This window comes from Dipteris shenzhenensis, chromosome 8, assembly GCF_047967505.1.
Source record: "Dipteris shenzhenensis isolate YYH24624 ecotype China chromosome 8, Dip_SZ_1.0, whole genome shotgun sequence".
Classification (NCBI taxonomy): domain Eukaryota; kingdom Viridiplantae; phylum Streptophyta; class Polypodiopsida; order Gleicheniales; family Dipteridaceae; genus Dipteris; species Dipteris shenzhenensis.
Window position 1 is genome coordinate 19,368,650 of NC_141603.1, and position 19,912 is coordinate 19,388,561.

Consider the following 19,912-nt stretch of genomic DNA (forward strand, 5'->3'; position numbering starts at 1 on the left):
GGATATCAACAATGAATAGCAAGAGTTTGTACATCAAGCGGCCTAGAAGATGCAGATTCCATATCTCAATGGACACGATTCAAAGTCTGAATCCAATAGGAGTGGATATAACAACAAGAAAGGCCTGGAATAACAATAGTGATTGTAATAATTGTAGCCGATGTTCCACCACCACAGCTAGATGAAGACATACAAATGGTGATTGGTAATGTCATAGTGGCAAAGGTTACCTATGGTGAGCAATTGGTGAGGGATAAGAATTTGCAAGCCCTGATTAGAACAGATACTCTATGCAAATAAAGGGCCGATTGCCAGTTACACTTCGATTCTCTTCAAACGGGGACAGTCGCACAAAGGCCACCACCACTAAGTCTAGATGATTGGGAGGATGACGGAATAGTCACACCAAATCTTTGGAAAGAATACCAAAATATCTTGACCATGCATTTGCTGAAGATGAAGTGCACAATAATACACATAGTAGTCTACAATTGGTAAGTTAGACCCAACAAAGAAGATTATGGATGCCACTGGTGCTACAACAGTCTTCACAATACAAACAACCGCAGATTTCACAGATGGTTTGGGCTAATGGATCACAAGAAGTCCAAAACCCACCCGTAGGTCCATCTAATCCACTTATGTAACAATATATAACACCAATATTAAATCCAGCACCACCAGTACAAAATTTGGTACTGATAACAAAATCTAGTACCCAGATTAAATCCAGTATACTTATCTAGAATCTACTACTACCATTGCAAAATATGATTCCAGTATTGAATCCCACAAGGACCAGTTCTATCATAGGGACCCGTCCCACCTATACCTTCTACGAATCCCAATGTAGCAAGTCTAAAGTGCAAGTTTGTCAAGTTCAAGGGTTTGCAAAAAATAACACTTGGACAGTGAGTAGCCCAATTTGAGACATGTTGGCAGGCAAGCTAATTGCATATGATGTTCAAGGATGCAGAGAAAATGTAGCAATTTGTAGTTATGCTATGTGGCAAGGCCATGAGTTGGTTAATGCTTATGGTGTTGCACATTTTCAAGATTATGATGCATAAAAATCATCATTTTTTGCACGTTTCCCTAAAGAGAAAATGCCAATCAAATTTGCAAGAAATTAAGAGAACAGTGAGGCAGAAGGAATTGTTGGTAGAGGATTATGCTCAAAAGTTTTGGAATTTGAATGGAAGGTTGGATCCGGTAAAGAGGCCGACAACCAAAACACTAGTTTAAAAAAAATCTAAGGGGCTTATACTTGAGATACACAACTCAGTAAGTGGATCTAAATACCATCTAGAGCTAAGACATGGTGTAATGCTACTAAGTGAGCAAAAGAAGTTGTGGAAACTCCCGACAAAAATCTAGAAAGGATGATCCAAATTCAAAAAATGACTCGGACTTGGATATGGAAGAAAGATATAGTGAATCTGGAGAGGAATTTGTGAGACAGTGACACATCCAACAATGAGTTGGATGATGAAGACAAGAAAAAGAAAAGAAATAAGCAACATAATAAAAAGCAAAAGTAGTTGAAGAAGGAATAGAAGAAGTCAAAGCAAGCAAAAGTTGAAAAACTAGTAGAAGTAATCATGAAGTAGTTTGGCATTGTGAAAAACAATTCTAAGTTGGCTTGACAGAGAAGTCATCCAACGGAAGTTTGTTTGTATAATCTATATTTGTGCATGAATCCACCATAGCAAGCTCCCTTTACGTTAGCAACCAACACAAACCAGGTAGCTCTTGAATCAGTGTGATGGCAACATAGCAAGTGGCTTGGATTCAACAAAGAAACCAATGGGATCAGTAGAGAACCAAGTGGAACCAGCGACGTAATAATTGGAACCAACAGCAACCACCCTATGCATGAATAGATAAAGACTACAGTTATTGTTTAGAAAACATGCGTCGATAGGTTTCGGATTTCCCTTTGTGGTGTAAGCATCGCACAGAAAAAATATTGTCAATTGTTAGGTTTGGCAATAATGCACAAAGAGAATGATGACCGAATATAGCACCACCACCACCACAAGCGAATGCGGTGATTATTGAAGAATTGCACAACATAATCGGTAGGATACTTGCAATTAATCTAATTTATGCACATGAGCAGTGTGATTGTTCTAATTGCATCAAGTTAAGGAAAACATTGGGATCCTCACAATCACCAGCTTGAGGAGACCGGTCCAGATATCAAAGGCAACAAAGGGCATCAAGAAAATAAAACATGTAAGCTGGAGAGAGCAAGAACAAGTGAAAAGTGGAACTTTACAGGAAATTCAAAAATTGCAAGGTGAGACACGGTCAATGGTGTGTGGCAGCCTATAATAGTGTTGTCAAGAGAATGATCCACTGAAATCCAAGAACATTCTAAGAAAGAGATCCAGTCAAACCCAAGAAGATCTTAGCGGTACCAAAATTAGGACCAGAGAGTTTATATGTGGCTTTATTCAAAGCACTCAAACTGGTGCAAGTTTAAATTACAATCAACCAATTGCTACGTATGGTGCTGGAAGTCAAAAATAATCTGGTGAAAGTGTTGCTAACATAAAATGATACAGAAATGGTTAAAGCACCCAGGGAGGAAGTGATTCACAGAGCTAGTCATATATGATACAAAACTAGGAGATGTGGACTACAGTTTATGCCACCTTGAAGGTTCAATTCCATGGTCAAGAGCAGAACTATTGGATGGTAGTTCTAGCGTGAACATGTTATTGAATTCATGTATAAGAAAATGGATTTATCCAGATTAGATCACACCCCTTTCAAAGTTTGCATGGCTAATTAAAGAAGGATCCAACCACAAGGGATTAAGAAAAATCAAGTAATCCGCATCCAAGGATTGTTCTTCCATATTAATTTTGTGGTCTTAGAAATGGAGGAGACTGCCGACACACCATACCCCATGCGTCTAGGTAGACCCTGGTTCAAGGAAGCTTGTGTGAAGCAAGATGAGGGTGCTTCCAAAATCACTTTGTGCAGTGGGAAAAAGAAATTAAAATTGGAAATGATTTTGAAGTTAGTGTTAAAAAAGACCGTACGATTAGTGATTGCATAGAGTCAATATGGGAATGGAGTTGGATGATGATAAAGAGCAGTGATTCCTTGATGCAAATCCCTTAGTAGAACCAATCTTTGAAATTGATGTTAGTCAGATTGTTCAACCGTATGCATGAGAAGGTTGAGGTTTGGTGGGATTATATGTGGTCTCTGTACCAGATTTTTTACAGGAACAAATGTGAGCAGGTGGGCTGATGCTTGATTTGATGGAGGAATCAGATACAGGAACAATATCTCACCATTAGAAATGGAGTGAAGATTTCATTAGTAACGCACAAGCAACCTATGAAGAGCAAATGAGAGATTGCGGGAGAAGGATCATGACCTTGAAGAGTTGAATTTGGGAAGACCAAGCAATCTAAAAATGGTCAAAATCAATGTTCATGCTGATAGACAATTTCGACAAGCTTTGGTGACATTGCACGAGTATATCATGACATTTTGGCACTGGAATACACCAACATGTAGGGTGTTGATATGCAGCTATGTGTTCACTGAATAAATTTAAAGAAGGATGCCAAACCAGTGGTGCAATAACGGTATCATATGACTTTGAATGTTGCCAAACAAGTGAAAATAGAGATTGACAAATTGCTGACATTTACCAAACAATTGATAAAGTAACACAGCTATCTCCAATTGTGATTGTCCCAAAAGAAGAATGGTAAGATCCAAATCTGTATGGATTATCGTAAATTGAATGCTATGTTTTGACATGCTAGATGAGTGTGAGGATGGACCAGAATGCAAGCCCATGTCTGTGACCTAGATGAGATTGAATATCCAGGGTATTTTTTGGTTGAGCCTGTAATTTCAATGTCATCTTTTAAATCATGTCATGTTGATTGCAGTGTGTAAGGTCCACAAATAATAGCTGTGTGATATGAAGGTGGACATAATAGCACCAATTATGTGTTGGCATATGTAGAATGATTTATGAGCAAGCATGCATTTGGTAGTGTTGAATTCCATGGATTCATGGTGACTAAGGAAGTTTCCACAAATTGGAAAGTTGCTAGATATATTTATGGAAGCGACATGGACTTTTGGAAAGATAGAGAGGTAATGTCTTTTCACATTTCAAAAATAGGCTTCTAAAACTTATATTTTTTCTTGTTTCGTAAGAGTTTCATTATATCTCAAATCTATTCAAGCTATCTTTTTAATTGGAGACATGCTACTAATATTGCAAATGTGATTGCCCATAACAATGTAATAAATACATTTTGACTCACAATGACACATCATCAAGGGGCAAGAGCGAATGCACATTTAGTTGTGTGAGACTTGGAGAAACACTACAGATCCTGCTGATGCAACAAAATGGTACAATGTACAAAAGGAATATTAGAGAAGTGAACAAACCTATAGAACTGACATCCAGACCCTTAACTATTGATTGTTTTGGTGGCATATCTGGTACTCCTATTTGGGATCACTACATGCACTCTATGAGCTTGGTTTATCTTTGAGGTCACATGGTATCGCATTTACAATATTTTGATTCTTGAATAGTGGAACTATTATGAACATGAGTTTTGGGTGGTGTTGTGGATGGGCGTCGACTTTAGGTAAGTTTAAGAAGGGTCCCATGCCTCTAGTGCACCTATTTGAGTCAAAGCATCATACATGGCTTACTTGCAAAGGGGGGATGCATTAGTGAAATCAAATTGTATGAGGTTGCATGGAAGATATGGTGAGCTCTACATTGTAAAGTATTTATTATGGCTACTTACATAAGAGGAAGACACATTGGCTCAGGTCACTCTAATAAAGAGACTCTTGTCAGGTAAACCAAATGCAATTGAGGGCCAATATTTTGTGAATGTTATTGATGTGATAGTGGAGTTTGTGTCCTTGTGATGAGCTAACAAAGGAAATACCTAGTCTTGAAGTGGCTTAAACAAAATCCAAATGTGTCACATCAACCAAATATTGAATACATGAGTGTGGACCCCTAGAAGGAATATCATTGAGGGGGATGTCCCTCAAAGACAAATAGCCATAGACCACATTTGTAGATGTCGGTTCTTTGGTTGAAATTAAGGTGCATAAAATTGTTTTGGAATGGGGTAGTTTCACCTCCCTTGCAAAAAAAATGTTTTGGAATGGGGCAAGTTTCAACTCTCGGTTCTTTGGCTGAAAGTAAGGTGCATAAAATTGTTATGGGGCTCTTACAACAAATAAAACCATAAGATTGCATCACAAAGAGATGCAATTTTCCAAAAAAACAATTATGTCGTTTAACATAACCATTCTAAATGAAAATTTGGTCACAAATGATATCTAGGTGCACATGTCCCTTCTCCACCTTCCTCATCCAAGCATATCACTCTCATCCAATCATGAATTCCTTCCATACTACCAATCTCTTGCACTCATCTATTGTACGTACAATATGCCCTTCAAAATCACATTTCCAACACCCCCCTTGGATGCTAACCTGGCTTATTCCTAACGTCACATCTTCCCAGGTGTAGGGCACCCCTGGTAAATGCCTACCATGCTCTAGCATAGACAGTGTCATAGGGTGTAGGTAATTTCAATAACATATGCCTTCTATAAGCTCATCTAAAAAAGATGCTCATTGGATACATTCATTGATTCTTTGCCAAATAGAGATGTCAGATGTGAAGTTGGCTTTCTTTACTCCAACAATTTCTTTCCATATGTCCAAATTTGTTGCAGTTGTAGTACCTTGGGCTTCCTTTGTTCAAGTAGTTCTTTTCCTCGTGGCCTAGCTTGCCACAACAAATAGTGCATTTAGTCCTTGATGTTGATCCCTTGCTATAGAATGTAGTCTTCGATGGTCGTACATACACAAGCTCCTTCTTTTCCTTCATCTTACTGTGTTTTTCTAACAGTGCAGCTTCTGTTTTGTGTACATCCGTCTTGGGAGCATTTTTCAAAGTGGTTACAACTTGTTCAACAATATGGCACATGCTTCCGAGCCTCTTCTATGTCTTTCCCTACACTAGCAAGCTGAGTTTTTAGACACTTGAACCCATTGATTAGTGCAGTCATGCTCTCACTTCCTTTCAAGTCAAGCTTATAAACTTGCATTAACAATTTGATCTTTGAGTTCTTGGCTTCATATCTAAAAAGTCGGTCAAACTCCTTCCATGCCTCCTTTGCTTCACTTATGCTAGAGATACGATGAACTACATCATTGTGCAACCAATTTGCAATAACCCCAAGTGCGTTGTCATTATGATCTTCCATTCTGCATTCTTCTCCTTATCTCTGTCTTCATCACTAGGTTCACCTACCTCGAATAGATCCCACAAACCTATTCACATTCAATGATACATGGATTTCATCTTACAAGTGTGAAAGCCTTCTCCATTGAACTTGGAGATCAACAATAACATCATTCATTTTGGCAAGGTCTTACCACATGGCTACTAGCTCAAAGCTACTATCTAGTCCCATACAAAGAAATCACAAGGTATGTATAAATGCATATTATTGCATAAGAACTTAGAAAAGCCTTGCTTCTTTGGATGATGGTAATAACAAGTCCTAGGTCTTACCTTCTTGATTTTACGTGACACTTACTTTCACGTGATTGGAGGACTCACAAGATGAGGGCATCATTAATGATGCTTCACAATAACAACTACCAATGTACATTGCCTAAAAATATGCACACTTTCAAATGTCCAATAGAAGAAATACGAGCTCAATTTTGGAGTGGACTAGCGTTTAGAACCTTGCCAGGCTTGCAAAGGGGTCCAAAAATCGAATTGCCATGTGTCAAGTAAAGATGTCTTCTCCAAACATTAGTGATAAAAAATGTATTGCATGGAAGAAGCAATGATACCACTGTAGTGATTAATGCCAAGGGAAAAGAAAACACAATACCATAACATGAACTGAGATGGAAATAATAGTTTTAGGGAGAGTTGTTGTAGCTAAATGTAGCATACATGTTCTTTAGACAAGGTGATTAATAAATGCACACAAGATGGAGTGATAACCCCTAGCATGAGACAACTTCAGTTGTCGGTTCAACAATTCCATACTGAACAAAATATCAAGAGGGGAGAGGAGAAGAGTGGAGATGAGGAGAGAGGGCACAGCTAGAGAGCACACCACAAATGACTAATTGTACACTAGATTTAGTTGAAAATGTAGAATATATACAAACCCTTTTAGGGTAAGGTTTAGGGTTTCTAACCCTTTCCTTTATCGCACTCTATTGGGTTAGTGCTATGCACATATCTAACACATGATGTTGAGATGGTTTCTCAACACCTTTCCTCAAGATCAACATCATGAAGTAGGCCTTCCCTCAAGATGGTGATTCTGGGGAATCAAAGAAGGACTGACCATTACATTCCATCACATCCCTTTAATGGGAATGTCGTTCCTCTAAGAGTCAAAACAAGAGCTTGTTGGTGCTTCTCAAAAAGCTCTTTGCCAAGTGGTTTGGTAAAGATGTCTGCAACATTCTCTTTGCTATCACAATGCTGCATTGTGATGTCACCAAGTAATACTCTTTCTCTGACAAATTGTGATGGGCCCTCTATGATTGGCCTCTAACGATCACCACAGATATATATATATATTTGTATCTCCCCCCTTCTGCTCCATTTTTTTGTGCCATTTTTTTGTATCATTTGGAGATAGATACACATTTTTTGCACCAGGACTAGACACACCGTCCTTCATAACTTTTTTTGAAGGAACGGTTGGCCGGCGAGACCGCCACCATTATGCTCATTGTACTAGTTATCTTTAGTCTCATAGACCTTCACGGTCTCCCGAAGACTTTAATAAAATTTCTTTCTTTCTTTCTTTCTCTGACATCAATGTGCTTGGTCCTGGAGTGATATACTGGATCCTTGGCCAATGCTTGAGCTGATTGATTATCATAGTATGTTGTTGTTGGCTTTGATTCATCAAAGTAATATGTTTCTGACAACAGTATTCTGAGCCATATAGCTTCACATGCACATGTAGTGAATGCTCTATATTTTGCTTCAGTAAGAAAAAGAAACAGTTGGTTGTTTATTTGACAACCATGATATAGCACCTTGACCAAGGAAAAATGCATATCCCTGTGTGGATCTCCTGGTCTCATGATCTCTGGATAGTCACTGTCATAGTATCCATGCAACCTTGGATGACTTCCTCTGTATTCTATTCCAAACTGTCTTGTCCCTTTGATGTATCTCAAGACTCTTTTGGCTGCATTCCAATGAGACTGTTTTGGATTTTCCATAAACTGTGCACTGCATAACAAATATATGGCCGTGTGATAGTCAAATATATAAGAGATCCAATGAGCTGCCGATATCATTGACTGTAGGCTTTTTTGAATCCTTTGTAAGTTTCAAACTTTGTTCCATGGGAGTGCTTGCAATCTTGAAATCTGCCATAAGAAACTTCTTCAGGAGACTGTCAACATATTTTAGCTAACTCATGAACGTGTTGTATGAATCTCTCCAGAACTCAATTCCTAGACAATAGTGCATAAGTCCAAGATCTTTCATGTCTAACTCTGCAGCAGATAAGTCTTGTTGCAACTTTTTTATGAAGCTATCATTGTCTAGTGTTGCGAACATATCCCATGCTTCTTTTAATGTCGTCATTATGTCGAGCTGTTCTATCTTGCACATTTTACATGATCAAATGATATGCATATTTGTCTTTCTTGTCCCATTCTACCTGTGCTCGGGCAATGGTAGGATCTGTTACAAGTGCGATCACTATTGGTGCAACTGTAGATCTCGTTGTTAGTGCTATGGCAATAGGTGGAGTAGAGCTACAACTGGTTGGACAAGCGTATCTGAAGCTTGTTGGCTGCCTGTATGGCTTGCCTTGCTTGTGAGTTGCAAGGTAGCTGCTCGTTGCTAAAGGCGGTCAATGGCGACTGCAAGGGTCACCCGAGTCACTTGAAGCGTTGAGGCTTGTGGGGTATAGCCGAAAATTAGAGTTACACCATAGCCGATGTCATTGCTGGAAGGTTGTGTGGCCGAGTTGAGGGTGCAAGGAGAGGTGGAAGTCAGAGTATTGTAGAGTAGAACTCTCTCTCACTGAATCTCTCAAGAAGAACTCACAAGTGTCTCTCAATGGATTCTTAGGACTCTGAGTCTCTCTCTCAATGCAAACCTTTCTCTCTCACTCGAAGTACAAAGGAAGAAGAACACTCTCTCTCACAATAGATCTCTCAAGGAAATGAATACAATGAATGGAGTTTTTCTCTCAAAGAATGGATGACGATCTCTCATAGGAAGTGGACTCTCGTGGTGAACACTCAAGAGAACTCTCAATCTCTCAATCACTCTCAAAAGAACGATGGTGCCTCAACGGAAGGCAAAACCATGCTCTGATACCATGACAAAATTTGAAGAGGGGAGAGGAGAAGAGTGGAGATGAGGAGAGAGGGCACAACTAGAGAGCACACCACGAATGACTAACAGTACACTAGATTTAGTTGAAAATGTAGAATATATAAAAACCCTTTTAGGGTTAGGGTTAGGGTTAGGGTTTCTAACCCTTCCTTGATAGCACTCTATTGGGTTAGTGCTATGCACATATCTAACACATGATGTTGAGATCGTTTCTCAACAATACCTACAAAATGACTTTCAAGCAAGAAAAATGAATCCCAACAACTACCCAACTAGCTGTGGTAGAGTTGCTATCCTGTAGCAACAACCTATCGAAGCTGAAGGCATCTTAGTTGAACATAATTTGCAAATGCAACACACAAATCTAGTGACAAACTCAGCAAAGCAATAGCTACAACACTAGTATTGAAGCATACAACATATCAATAGGGTTACAAAATTGACACAATGTGAATGTGAGTATGCGATAGTAGCAACTGTACAAGCAAGAAATGAAGAACTATGTAAAGAAGTGACATCCAATATACGGCTACCTTTCTTATTTTGATAGATGGCCACAAAAAGTAGCCAAATGTTTTAGAGTTGGTCAATTTGAATTTCTTCTCCCTTCTAGCCATAGATTCTAGTTCTACACCCATACGATCATTTTTATTTTAGTTGCTTTTTGTATTGCAATACATGTCTTTGCTTTTCTATGCGCACTTTGTGCCAAGGTGAGTGTAGCCTCCCTTTCACTCTCAAGTCTCTTTGGAAAAGATAGTGCTCCTAACACCTCATGCCCCATTGTTCTCTTTGTGATTTTATAAAGCAATGGTTAAAGTTGTAAAGCACCAAATTAGGTATCTGTGACTTGGGGTATTTGCCAATTTGGCATTCTATCCTGTGCTTTGAGGCTCAAATACTCACCTCATTTTTTCCAAATCTACATTCAAAGGGTGAGTTTTGCCTCTTTTTCTATTGATATGAAAGCCCTCCTTGTCTACATTGTACCCTTCCTTTCACGTTTACAATATGAGTGCTACCCTACTTATTAAATTTCTTACACTCTGTGAGTGCTACCCTACTTATTAAATTTCTTACACTTAGTGAGTGACAAGGCAAGGTTAGGGTATAAGGATTGTTGGGAGATATGCTAGGTGCTTTCTTAATATGAAGGTTCTTTGGCCATGTGGATGGGAGCTATGTTGCACTCCATCCATTTTGTTTATAGGTCATCTTAACGGGGATCTTGAGCTATATTGGAACATTGTGCCAAGATGGCAAGTACCTATCTTATTGGCACATTAGTTTCCCTAAGCAGTCCTTTTCCAGATGCATGGAATAAGAGATTTCTAGGATAATAATGCAAAATTCATTAAATGTTAGTTCTAGATATCCCAAAGCCACTACTAAATACCTTGAGTAAGCTAGCTGGCTTGTTTTGTAGGATGAGGACTACGTAAAATAAGCTTAGACCGAGACAAACCATCAATTGATTTCTTTAGGGAAGGTATAAGCAAAATGCTATTTTAATATTGTGCACATTTTGTTTCAAATGAGCAAGTCTTTCCATCCACCCCTTGCCAATAAAGCATAGCCTGTCTCAAAAGGACAAAGGAAAGAATAAGGGTTTATAATATCAACAAATACATGCAGTCTGATTGAATGTTTTATGTTGGACTTGCACTCAGGTTTAGGGACCATTAAATATTGAAGAAATACTACCTCACCTAAGCATTGTCTCTCATAGTTTTCTTGGAAAGTTTAAAAATAAAAATTAGCTCCCTAGTATGTAACCTAATACTACTTGATGCTAGCGATAGATTCGAATATGAATTCCAACTTCATTAAGGCCATTTTCGCCATGGATTAGTGCAAAAAAGTTAGGCCACAATACTGCTGGCCCCTCTACCCTACTACGTTGAACAAATCGACCAATAAAATCTCTTCCTCCAAAAAATCAACTAGGTTATATAGAAATTAGCACGCTATTATTGCTTGATGATTAGCACGCTATTCTTGCTTGATGATGACAATAGCTCGTTAAGGCCAATTTCTGCCATGGATGAATGCTAAGTAGTTAGGGCACCATAGTACTTACTCCTCTACCTACTAGGTCGAAACACATGGATCGATAACGTCTCTTGCTTTGAAAGATCGACTAAGGGGGGTTTCACACCGGTCTGTGGAAGGTGAACCCGCAAAAATCCGCATCCACCATGGTTTAAAGACAATAGCCTCGTCTGTCTATGGTTCTATTCACAACAGGGTGGATAGGTTTTCTTTAGATAATAAATGTTGCACCTCCTTTACACCAAAAAAGGGTTGGGCTAGTTGGCAAAGTCGTCAAGCTTGGGTTGACGAAAGGTTCAATTTTTGGGCACAAATGTTGATTTGGTTCCTACCTCCCGGATGCTCACTTGGGCGCTGCATGTAGGTTGCTTGAAAACCTTTGCACGCCTGGGCGTGATTGGGATTCCACGTAGAATTTTTGTCTCAGGTGGGCGGACGAGTGTGAAGATGTTGTCTAGTTGGCACACATTTTGATCGGGTGTGAGACCCCCCTAGTTTTTCTTAGACAGGCATCATATCGAGATTGAAGAAAATTCAAGCTCTTGTTGAGCACGTGTTATACTATTTTTACAACCATGGCTATTTTGGAAAACCTTGCCTGCTTTGCTTATGGATGCTTTTCGCCTCATCAATTCTTGAGTGATGATCAATCTAAGTGTCTCTATTTTTTGTTTTGTTTTTTTGAGTTTACTAAAATCGAAAGTGCCCATAGCACCCCCATATAGGATGACTAAGATAAAGCCTTGAGTTGCCCCTAGGGCTTTAAGAGAGAGAGAGAGAGAGAGAGAGAGAGAGAGAGAGAGAGAGATTCTTTTGGTAGAAGAGGAGATATAAACACACAGAAGAGAGTTGTCCTCTCACTTGCCCCTAGGGCTTGAACTGGGTGTGAGAGAGAGAGAGAAGGGACACACACATTTTTTTTTTAATAAAAGAAAAAGAGAAGAGAAACACACACACACACACAAAAACTGAGTGTGTTTTGGTTGGGCGTTGCCTTGAATAATTATCAAGCGTTTCTTCTCCCTAGCTTAAGAAAGAAGTATTCGGTGTTGCAATTTTTTGTGAGGATTGGAGGAAGGAAAGCTTTTTTGGGTGCAGGATTGAGGATTGGCTATGGCTATGGCTATGGCGATGACGATGGCGATGGCGATGGCGATGGCGTCAAGAATCCTTCCCTGCCTTCACCATTCAAGCTCTTAGCTCCTCACCGTACATCCATTTCAGTATACAAGTACATCCTCTCCCCAACAATGTCATCACATTCCTTATTTTAATCTTCTCATCGATTTTTATCATTCTCTTAATCTTTGGATTGCTGTTGAATTCTTCATCATCATGATTCTAATCATAATTCCATCTTCTCTTCTGCTGTTTGTCTTGTCCTCAGGCCCATGGCTTCCTCTGCCCATGACAGCCTCGACATTGGCACCGTCCCCATCATTGACCTTCGCTCCCTCTGCCAGGATGAGATCCGTTACGTCGCTCAACTTTCCGGAGGATTTGCAGAGGACAAAATGAACGATATCGTTAACTTTGCCATCGATAAAACAATTTTCAATGAGAGTTCCGGAAGCCGCAGGCAAACGTACGCCAGAGATAGGATCCCCCGCAGGGCGCAGTATGTTCCCGAATCGGGTGCTTTAACCAAGCCGAGGCTCCCCTCCTCCCTGCGGAATGAGACGCGCCCGGTGGCACAGATTGCAACGGATTCGAAGGTGAAGCGGTCGTACAGAGAAAACCAGGACCTCATTCGAATGTACCGGAAGCTACAGATCGACGAAGCGGCGTTACTTGAGGCAGCAGAGAAGCCGGTGGTTGGGGAGAGCGATCCGGCATGTGATGCTTTCAAGCGAAGAGCAAGGACCTCAATCATAGCTGGGGGGGAAGTAATAGACGTTATGCATGCGCGGGGAGACGATTCTGAGGGGCATGATCGATCCATGACAGCAGAGGTAGAAGCTCAAGTTAGGGCAAATGAGCTGAGTGGCGCCCAAAAATTGGATTCAATCCGATTGAAGAGGATTGCGAGAGGAAATCTAGTGCATAATGGCAATTCTTCAGATGCTGGAAAAGCCCAATTGGGTCTATTGCATAGATTGAGCAAGAAAATGAAAACTAAGGAACAAGCTCGGAGGTCCATCTTCTCGAGGGACTTAAATGGGGAGATTTCTAATCGATATGAGTTTAAGGTGATGGATGCCGAAGGATTTCCAATTGGCTGGAAGGCTTGCTTGGGGTTCACACACAAAGGAGCTCAATCTTCTACTAAAACCGTCAAGTTCATAAGGTAATTTTCCTTGCCCCTTCCATCTTGTCCCCTTTGGTAATTTTTGCAACTTTCCTCCTTTCTAGATCAAGCTTGTGTTTTTGGGTAAGTACCAGATTAGCAAAGATTGCTATCTTTCTTAATTTGTGTTTTTCTTATCTTGCTTTTAAAAGGGGTTCTTATGGTGTAAAGGCCTTTTTTTGAAATTCATCATGTGAACTAGCAATTGCATTTGAACCCACACACAACTTGGAATCATGATAAACAAGGTGGTATGACCATTGGAGCCTTTGTTGTCCAGTGCCGGCAAAGGTGGAAGGAGGGTGGGGTGAGGGTGAAAAAAAGGGAGGAGTAAATAAATGTCGCTCAAGTTGGGGCAAAAATGATGGACGTGCCAAATTGGTAGAGTCCTTGACTTTAGAGTTGACTTTCTTCCAAATTATCAATTTGGGCATTGAAAGTAGCTCACCCCTTAGACCGCTAGCAAGGTAAAATGACATCACTTGTATGAAAAGGACGAGCACTGATGCGCCGCTCATTGTAGGATATGCAACTCCCTTTGATTGTACATTTTACATGGGAGGCTCCCCTACAATAGAGCTTCAATGACACCCTTATTGTAGGTACACAAGGAGTAGTCATGTGGAATTACTCGGCTCAATGTTTGCCTATTTTGTGTAAAGTTTGGTTAAGGAAAATGAGACCAACTAGCTAAGATGAACACTAGTATCTGATCGAGCCATCACGCATTAGTAAAGTGTGCCTTGTATACCTGCAGGGCTCGCATTACTTTTGTGAAAGGGAGTTTGGTTTCTACAAGCACTCTCTTACAAGCCAATTAAGAACGTGTCTTATTTGGCACATGATTATGTAGGGGAATTACAAGTGTCTTAGAAAATTTCCTAAAGGGATGAACCATTTTGCCCATAAGGTGTGATATATTTACTCCTTTTGAAAAGCCTTGGCCCTCATTTCATATTCACAGAGCTTAGTTCCATTCACCTTTAGGATAGAGTTTTCTTTATTTCAAAGGATGATTTGCTTTCTAACATTTGTATATTTAGTGGTTGCAAGATTACATCTGCGAGTCTTTTGCTATGTTTTATGAAATTCTTAAGTCTTGTTGTAAATCTGCGATGCTCTTGTCTTTTAGACACGTTCATCGCAAGTGACTCCATATGGATTGCGGTCTCAAATATTAATTTTAGAAAGAATAGTGTGTGTGAGAGAGAGAGAGAGAGAGAGAGAGAGAGAGAGAGAGAGTGTTTTTCCAAAGAATGTGCCATGTGTGTGTGGAAAAACAATGCTTTCCTTTGGTCCATACACGTGCTTTTACCTATTTTGTGTGTGTGCATTGGGGTAGGGGGTTGTTTGTGTGTGCACACGTGGGGTTGGTGAATTGGACGTCGAAGTGTGTTATAGACATAGAGAAGAGATTGTGCCCTAAAGCTCTTATAGTTTAGTTTAGTTTTTTTGGTGAGAGAAAACTTTTACAGTTTCACAGTAAAAGTTTCACATGCATTATGAATAGGCTTGTGCATGCCTCTTTATGCATAATGTTGTAAGCATATATTCTTGTATGTGCATGTGTTCGTGTGCGCCCCTTCCTACCCACACGCAGACATGCAGGCGCACGCCTCCCCCCCATTTGGCAAAGCGGGGATGGGATGTGTGCATGCATGTACACACACGCATGGACGAGTGCATGCATGCCTCCTTGCATGCTTGCATGCACACACATGCATATACAGATAGGCATATGCATGTGCGCACCTGCACGCACATATGTATGTATGTATGTACATACACATGCAAGGTATACGTACGGCATGAGTATCGCTAGATTGTGTCCGAAGGAACTTTTTAAGATACGTAAGGTACGTTGGCCGTGTAAATTGTTATTATTTTTCCTAAAGCGAGAGAGAGAGAGAGAGAGAGAGAGAGAGAGAGAGAGAGAGAGAACATTTTAGCACGTATAGTATGAAATTTAACCTCACAAATCTATCATTGTAGTTCACATGACATTAAGGCATAGTTTAAACTTTAAAGTTTAAACCCACCACATATTTATATAAAGAATCAAGATTCCACATTTAAAATAAAGAATGATAAAACATTAAGTCTATTATCTAACACAAATGAATCATTGATCGATGATGAAAAAATAGGTTGAGGTGACATGACACATATATGTACGAATGATGATGCCAAAGTCATGACAAGTCTAAAAACTCAAAACTCATCAATCAAGACCGTTCTTGCTCTTTTTCTGAGAGGATGTGCAAGGAAAAATCTCCATGAGTGGGGGAAAACAATCTTGACTCCATAGGCACATTCACTAGAGGAAAAACAGGTCTCCCTTATGTAGGTGTAAGCGAGTTTCTTTTTTTTGGGTTTTTTTGTTGAACTGCCTCTCACCTCATGTGCAAGCTTTTGTTGGGGTTTTCTATGGAGGCTTTGGATGGAGAGCACTCTCCCACCTTATTTGTAATGTTTTTCCTTTAGTACTGCGTCGCTTTGAATGGAATAGATTACTCTGCGTAAAAAATATCTCCATCAGTGACAATATTACCATCACTTTCATACTCAGGCTCATGGATCTCTATCTCCTGTTCAACTTGCTCATCCTCATCCTTTGAAAATGCATCCTTTAGGATAGAAGATTCTCCTTAGTCTCTACTGCAATCCTTGTCGAGGAGCTATCTCCACATATATATGTGAAGCTAAATAGAAATAGGTCCACTACCATGTCTCCTAGTTAGCATCTACCTTTGGCTTTCGTAATTGCATTGGACTCATTGCGTGACCTCACACTAGTTCGAGTCCTAGTCACTCATCTGTCCATGGTGGTCAGCTCTTGATATAGGGAAGCATATAATGCCTCATCAATGGGAACATGATAAGCAGGCACTTTGTTCAAGTTGAGCTTTGAAATGCTCATCTGCAGAGCCCCAAAAAGAGTAAAGACTTATATGATTCGTCAATGGGTATTATTTAGTAATTGACAGTTGGCACTTGGCACATCAACTCAAAAAGAGACCTTAGGCATGTGCCATGCCACATAAGTCTATCTGAATGGGCGTTATCATATTCTTAAACTTTTGGACTAGCTTCCCATTTGCACGATAATATAGCAGCTTCTCACATTACTTTGTGTTGAGCGTGTTTCTTATCTTCGTGTCGATCAATCCATATGAACTCCACTTTCTCTCACAAGCACTAGACGAGCAATACTATGGAGATTCGAGATTTCAAAACGAATTAATTCAAGGAAGTCCATGGCCAAGGGCCAATTGGTCAGCTATCCATTAGAGTGATTGGATAATTCAAGGAAGTCCATGGCCATTGGCCAAGTGGTAAGCTATCCATCCTAGTGATTGGACCTATGTATGCTATTTGTGGGACCAACTCCATTGGTTGGCTGAGGAGAGACAAGATGAGCTTGTCTGACAGCGGCTTTGGATTTAGTAAGGCTAGCATTGTCAAGGAAGCAAATTAGTGATGGATCACTGTTGATGCTTGTCATGATTAGTTTGTCTAGGTCCCTCCCTCGTCCTCCTCTGTAATCTCGGGAGGTAGCGTATCGTTTGACAAGTGCTACGGCCACTCTAGTGCCCCACGTCAAATAGAGAGATGTCTGCAGTCCTCATGTGAGTGTCCACCAGGGATCGAGTCTGTTGAGTCGTGCACTCTGGGTCTCTGTTGCCTGCTAGCCTTGGCTCAGGTTACCCGAGAAAAAGTCTGTGATCGTCCTTTGACTAATGTGAGTAAAAGCATTAATGCTCACGTCTAACTAGTGCGGCATACGCTCTGCTCAAACGAGCTTGCATGGCTGGTCGCATCATGAAGATCGGGCCTAAGAAGTGGACCCCTAGGTATGTATAGGATGCTACAATGACTTATATGTAATAACACCATTTTGCTTATAAAATTGTAGGGATGATGAAAGAGCCCTCAATGGTGACCTCTATCCACCCTCATGAAACATTGCAGTCCCGTAAAAGGTGAGTTGCTCTTGGCTTTGGTTGTGTTAAAGATCATGACCTTGGTTTTGCCCGCGCGCGCACATATAATGTGTGTGTACATATGTATACGTCATATGGAGCATTTCAGTCATTCAACGAGACACGTGATTTAAAGGTCAACCTGGGCATATAAATATAAATATATATTAAATCACGTGTCTCCTTTAATGCTAGCCTTCATCGTGGCTGAGTCTACCCTTCACCTCCGGAGTGCCGACAGGAACTCAATCTGAAGACGTGTGTGTGTGTGTGTGCGTGCATACATACATATAATTACATATACATATGCATATACATACGTATATACATACATACATGCACGCATGCGCACACACCCATATTTGTATGTATGTATGTATGTATACACATACATATATGTATGCATATGTATATGTATATATGTATATCTATATATACATTCATATATATGTGTGTGTGTGTGTGTGTGGGTTGTGTACATACATACATACGTACATACATTTATCTGTGTGTGTGTGTGTACATACGTACATACATTTATCTGTGTGTGTGTGTGTGTGGGTTGTGTACATACATACATACGTACATACATTTATCTCTGTGTGTGTGTGTGTGTGTGTACACACACACACACACACACACACACATAACCGGAGGAATAATGGTTCTTGAAAAAAGATGTAGATAGGACCACTGAGCTGGAATTCTGCTAATGACATCATATATATATATATATATATATGTATGTATGTATGTATGTATGTATGTATGTATGTATGCTCCTATGATAATCATAGGAGTTTGTGTTTGTGTAGATGGCTTTCAATGCATGCTGTTCTCAAGATGCCGCAGCCCTGCCTTTCAACTATTTCTTATGGAAAGGAAATCTCAATCGAAAGGATCTTCGACATGAAAAGACGGTGTCCTAACCACAACGACGAAAGAGACTTGGCTTTACCATCTATTTGCGCAACTTATTGTCCTATGTATGTATGTATGTATGTACACACTTTTTTTTTTTTTTTTTTTGGGTGAAACCAGTAACTATATTATTAACATGAAATCAATGTACATTTCATTAGACTCCAAAAGAGAGCCTAATGGAAGAACTCAAAAACAGTCAGAAAACACTTCAAGGCTAGTAGCATCCAGGTCCCTCGCAGCATAACTATCATATAAAGATTGCTTGAGGGACATTCTGAAGAAAGCATATGCCTGAGGAAACTGTTGTCCCATCCTAGAATGCAATCTCTGTGTCCAAATAGTCCATAGTACCCAAAAACGAGCCTAGTGAAAGAAAAGGAGGAATGGAGACATCTGAGGTGAGGAGCATCCAAACATCCAGAAGAGTTTCCCGAATCTGATAGAGGGAAACCGAAGCCACAGCAAATGAAAGACATGAGTGATCAATATCTGAGAGTGCGGGCAAGACCTTAACAAATGGGGAACTGTCTCACGGTGATGAGAGCAACGGGGGCAGGAAGGGGAAGCAATGCGACGTGCTGCCAATTTCACCCCAATGGAAAAAGCTCCCACTATACATCTCCAAAAGAAAAGCCTCTGTTTCAATGGCAATTTAGCTTTCCAAATTTTCTTGAGTTGTGATTGCCACCAAGATAAAGGCCTATCCAAATTCCAAAGAGTGTTGGCATGCTTATCAATCCATGGCGGTGGAAGAAGAAATCTGTAGACCATCGAGGAGGCCAGATTATGCATTGAAAGTGAACAGGTATCGGGAGATAAGGAATTTAGATTCCAGTCCAGTAATCTATCCTGTACAAACAGTGGAGGAACAGGAACAAATGGCTGCAACATAGTTGTAAGTATTCTCCAAATGGGCCTATGATGCAGACCCAAGGGGAATGTCCTGCAAGCTTGTGGAAATGAAAGCACATAACCATGTTGATCCACAACATCTCCGACAAATCTTATGCCCAATTTCATAAGATTATATGCTCTAATTGGAGCCTGTAAAGCAAGAGGCGATTCAAACACCTTGCTCCAATGGATGCTTTCCAAGCGAAGAGAATTACCATGATGGGAAGAAGCACCTGACCATTTAACATAAGAGAGAATTCTCTTCCAATCATGAATAAAAGCAGTAGAAACAGGACAACCAGGAATTTTCCCCCGAAATGTGGACATGACTGCTTCCCAGT

General features: G+C 40.1%; 1 protein-coding gene across 1 annotated transcript in view; it reads left to right on the forward strand.

Moving 5' to 3' along the window:
• Window positions 1–12,455: 12,455 nt before the first annotated feature.
• The window catches only part of LOC147899231 (uncharacterized), a 53,230-nt gene continuing 45,773 nt past the window's right edge, over window positions 12,456–19,912 (forward strand). Inside the window, exons 1-2 of the mRNA XM_087378681.1 lie at window positions 12,456–12,714; window positions 12,871–13,770. Coding sequence (XP_087234807.1) covers window positions 12,875–13,770 — 896 coding nt within the window. The 5' untranslated portion in view covers window positions 12,456–12,714; window positions 12,871–12,874. The remainder of the gene's footprint in view (window positions 12,715–12,870; window positions 13,771–19,912) is intronic.